This window comes from Rutidosis leptorrhynchoides, chromosome 8 (assembly GCF_046630445.1).
Source record: "Rutidosis leptorrhynchoides isolate AG116_Rl617_1_P2 chromosome 8, CSIRO_AGI_Rlap_v1, whole genome shotgun sequence".
Lineage (NCBI taxonomy): Eukaryota > Viridiplantae > Streptophyta > Magnoliopsida > Asterales > Asteraceae > Rutidosis > Rutidosis leptorrhynchoides.
The window spans coordinates 33,929,042-33,933,380 of record NC_092340.1 but is presented as its reverse complement, the minus strand read 5'-3'; the positions used below and the strand labels follow the sequence as shown (position 1 = coordinate 33,933,380).

Genomic DNA, 4,339 nt, shown 5'->3' with positions numbered 1-4,339 from the left:
TTATAACTCCGTTTAAGTCGCCGTTTTTTGCGTTGGACTCGGTTCGACGAGACGAATCCAATGGTACACTCAAAATTGGATTTTGAGGGAACTTCAGAAGACCCAAAAACTCAACTAACGTCTCTAACCAAGCTCTTGATACCACTTATTAGGAAGAGAGGATCGCCTGGACATTGAGAGATATAAATTTGAGAGAAAAACAACTCTATTACTCACAAGAATAGATTTACAGAGTATTACAAAAACTCTTACAAAAAAACTCTCAAACTCACACACACTATCTAGGTTGTGATTACACTTCTCTGAGTGATTTTGGGATGATTTACAACTGAGGTTTGCACCTCTATTTATAGTAAAAATTCTATGGCGGTGAATGGTGTGAACGAGGAAGGTTGGCGGAAGTTGGCGGCCGTCATCGTGTTCAAGTTTGCTACTTCCGTATGAGTTGTCAAGGTTTCCTTCTTTGAATATCTAGAAACAAATCTTAATTACGGCATCTAGAAGGTGAAGCTGGATTATGGCTGGAAACTATCAATATGCAACACATTACGTGGATTTGATTTTAGAGGATTTTAGAGAACTTGAATTGATAAGTATGATACTTGAACAAGGGAGGTCAATATCAAGATTTATTTATAATCATTGCGTCATTTTGAATATGATGAGAAGGTATGCTTTTTTAGAATTGTTAGTGGTAAAAGGAAACCGGGAATTAAGATAGATATTGATTAGATAGATTATATGGTTTATTGGAACATAATAGATCCAAAGTTCATACTGCAAGATTTAATCTTAATCCAAAGTTCTTTTACAGCACCGAAGATGATATACATCTTTATATTAGATCGTTAGTCTATGATTGTGTGCAAAGGCTGGTTCCTGACACTACAATCCAAGATAAAATCGTTAAAGAAACATTGTCTAGCTTGGATGAGTCCTAAACTGAAGATTTTCGTTATATCTAAGTTTGCAGTGAGGGATCTTTATATTATAGGTAGCTTTTCGTTCATTTGGCAGAGGCGTAGAACTATCTACTTGGTCGGTGTCTTAAGTTGATGCTACTGAGATACCTTATTTAGTTATTTCCTGGTATGTTGAACTAGTTGGTTTTTAATTTATTGATAGTAACCTGTTGTTTTTAAGCTAAATTAGTCTAATCATATTTCACCCATTCATCCTCATAGCTGAGTGTCGTCGACAAATGATCCACACATACCGCTAGGCTATACCCCTTTGGTCCGATTGGCTGACAGTTGATCCACCATTAGGTAACATCATGGTTTTATGACCTCAAGTTGATGATACTGAAGCACTTGATGAACTTACACGATAACACTTTTTCCGTGATTTTTGATAGTTTACGGCCTCATGATTATAGATAAACTACAAATTTTGTGAGCTGGAATTCAATGTCTTCTCCGTGCAGCATTTAATGATCATGAGATTTTTGATGGATTGAAAGATAACGAAGATGAAAATGGTGAGCCTAATGTACAACAAATAGGTAAGCTTTGTTAGCTTCTTTTGTTCCTTTTCATTCTTAAAAGACTCTCTAAGATTACAGAGTAGATATAATCTATGATTCTAAGCTTTTAACTAGAACAGTTACTTGATTAGTTACAGGCAGCAATCTACATAACTAAAAGCTTGAAAAATAATAAACAAAAATAAAACAAGACCAACAATTGCAAAAATTAATTTCTTAATTTAGAGCCGTGAACTCAAACCTGCTTCAACATCAACAAATTCTTCCTCAACACCCACCGACGAGTTGCTTACGTTATCTAAAATAGACGAAGACGGATAAGAATGCACATAATCCTCAAACTCCCACCTTTGACTACCTTTTTGACCGCCGTTACATGGTGGAACCAATCTTTCCGGCAACGCAACCTCCCGTTCCAGGTACCTAACGACCTGTTTCATAGCAGGACGAGCCGAAGGTGCATTGTTAGAACACATCAACCCTAACTTTATAACCATCAAAACCTCCACTTCATCAAATTCTCCTTTAAGCTTCGAATCAACCACCTCAAAAACCGCGTCCTCCGTCCACTTATCCCACACCCAATCTACCAAAATAAGCTCCTCGGGTTCCGCTTTCGGCTCGGTTGGTCTTCGTCCACAAACCACCTCTAACAACAAAGCTCCGAAAGCAAACACATCCGAGTTTGTTGTGGGCTTACCTGTTCGAGTCAACTCGGGAGCCAAATAACCTAACGTACCCACCACTTTAGTTGTGCTCGAGTTTGATCCATGTTCGCACAACTTAGCCAACCCGAAATCACCTAACCGTCCGTTTAATTCCGAATCTAACAACACATTACCTGCTTTAATGTCTCTATGAAGCACAGTTTGATCCCATTCTTCATGTAAATACAATAATCCGCGAGCTACGTCTTTTATAATCTTAAACCGTTGTTCCCATGTTAATACAAGTTTAGTATCATCATATATATACTTATCTAAGCTACCATTAGCCATGAAATCATACACAAGCAATAAATCTTCTTTCTTTCTACACCAACCTAACAATTGAACCAAGTTTCTATGCCTAAGTCGACCAATAGTCGAGATCTCGGATATAAACGTTCTCATACCCTCGTGTGATTCATTTGAAATACGCTTAACTGCAACGTCCGTTTTCGAATTAGGCAAAACCCCTTTGTAAACACTTCCGAATCCACCAGACCCGAGTAATTCGTCTTTTTTGAAACCTTTTGTAGCCTTCTTTAACTCCTTGTATGAATATCTATGTGGCCCTATATCAAGCTCCCATTCTTCAATCTCATCATCAAGATTCTTGAATTTCTTGATCACTGAAACAACTCCAACTACTCCTACAATTGCAACAGTTAAAAATGCACCAATTGAAACACCAATTACAATTCTTTTTTGATTCTTTTTAGTTCCTGGTACTGATGGAAGCTTATTAAGATCAAAAGATTGAGCCTTTCCACTCATATTAAAGCTCCAACTGAAGATATAATGCGAGCTGGCAAGCACGCCCGTTGAGGCCGAAAACCCGACATACATGAAATCTTGAAAAACCAATGACAGGTTCACAGGAACCGACAAAATGGGGGTGTTTGGTTTCTTTGAAAACATTGAAATTGTGACATTTAATTCCGGTTTTCGGCCATCATAGTCTATCCAAGCTTGAATCTTTTTCGCACTTTTTAAATTAAGATCCTGTTTTGTTGAATTCCCATCAACGTAATAGCCTGCGTTGGTTGAATTTATCGATATCAAGCTGTTGATATCTATGCCAACATGGTTATTATTTATATCATTGTATTCCAAATCTGTAACTGTATCAAACTCAACGGCAAACAGGTGGTTAGTTGGTTTGCCGTTATTGGTAACATTGAATAATCCAAGATATTGATTGGGTTGAGCTCCGGCGAGAACTTTCGAGGGTGAAATAGTAAAAGCCAAGCCATGGCCACCGTGAATTTTGGTTCCCGGTTTAATGGCGAATACGAAAGAGGTAGAAAATGATACGGGTGGTTCAGTGTTCGGGTTCTTGAAACGGACTGGATCAGGGTAAAACGCGTGACCGATCAAGCTAGGAGGAATATTAGGAGTGTAGTCGGTGAGCTGGAGGATGCCGTTTGAAGTGATATCGGCGACTCCGTTCATGGTTATGTTCTCGGAGTTTAAGTTTTTGAATCCATTGAAGATGAAGGAGAATGATGAAGATGGTGTAAAGAGAGTAGTAAAAATTAAAAGAACAAACATGTTATGGTTTTGTATAGTGAATATAGTAGATTGTATGTGTATATCAAAATCATAATATCATAATAAAATAATATGTATGAAGAATTGTAGATTATATAGTGTTTAGATGAATTATAGCATGTGTACTATTCAATTGGTTGTAGAAGAAAGTAGTGAGAATAAAGGAGTGATGGTGGGTGAAGTGCTTTTATGTTTCAGTGTTTTTGATGTACTCTATTATTTGGGGTTAGGCAATGGAAGGGTGGGATATTTTTCTTTTTATGTTTCTCACGCGATCATCTTCTGCAATTACATAACCCGCATTTAACTGCTGCTCTGAAAGAAATCTAAACCAATCCAAAGACATAGCCGGTAAAACCCCTCCTCCCCGCTGCCCCCGCAATACAATATGCGAAAGGCAACATTGAGTATATTTCAAGATCAAGAAAATATTCTTGTGTGCAATATTTACACCTCACGAAATTGAACTCTCAAGCTTTAAGTAAAATGTATGAGTCATTAGCACTCAACCAACTAATATAATTATTTTTTTCTAGTTTTATTACTCTATTTGTTCATGAATTTGGTTGCTGGTTAGTGATTCATACTCCCTAACTTT

At 37.4% G+C, this 4,339-nt stretch overlaps 1 protein-coding gene across 1 annotated transcript; it reads right to left on the bottom strand.

The window, feature by feature from the left end:
- Positions 1-1,492: 1,492 nt before the first annotated feature.
- Positions 1,493-3,947, bottom strand: LOC139861753 (L-type lectin-domain containing receptor kinase S.4). Its single transcript, XM_071850257.1, has one exon. The coding sequence runs from the start codon at positions 3,739-3,741 to the stop codon at positions 1,708-1,710; it is 2,034 nt and encodes a 677-aa protein (XP_071706358.1). The 5' UTR covers positions 3,742-3,947; the 3' UTR covers positions 1,493-1,707.
- Positions 3,948-4,339: the final 392 nt, after the last annotated feature.

Coding starts and splice junctions, on each gene's coding strand:
- LOC139861753 (XM_071850257.1), bottom strand. CDS start 3,741: ATGTTTGTTCTTTTAATTTTTACTACTCTCTTTACACCATCTTCATCA.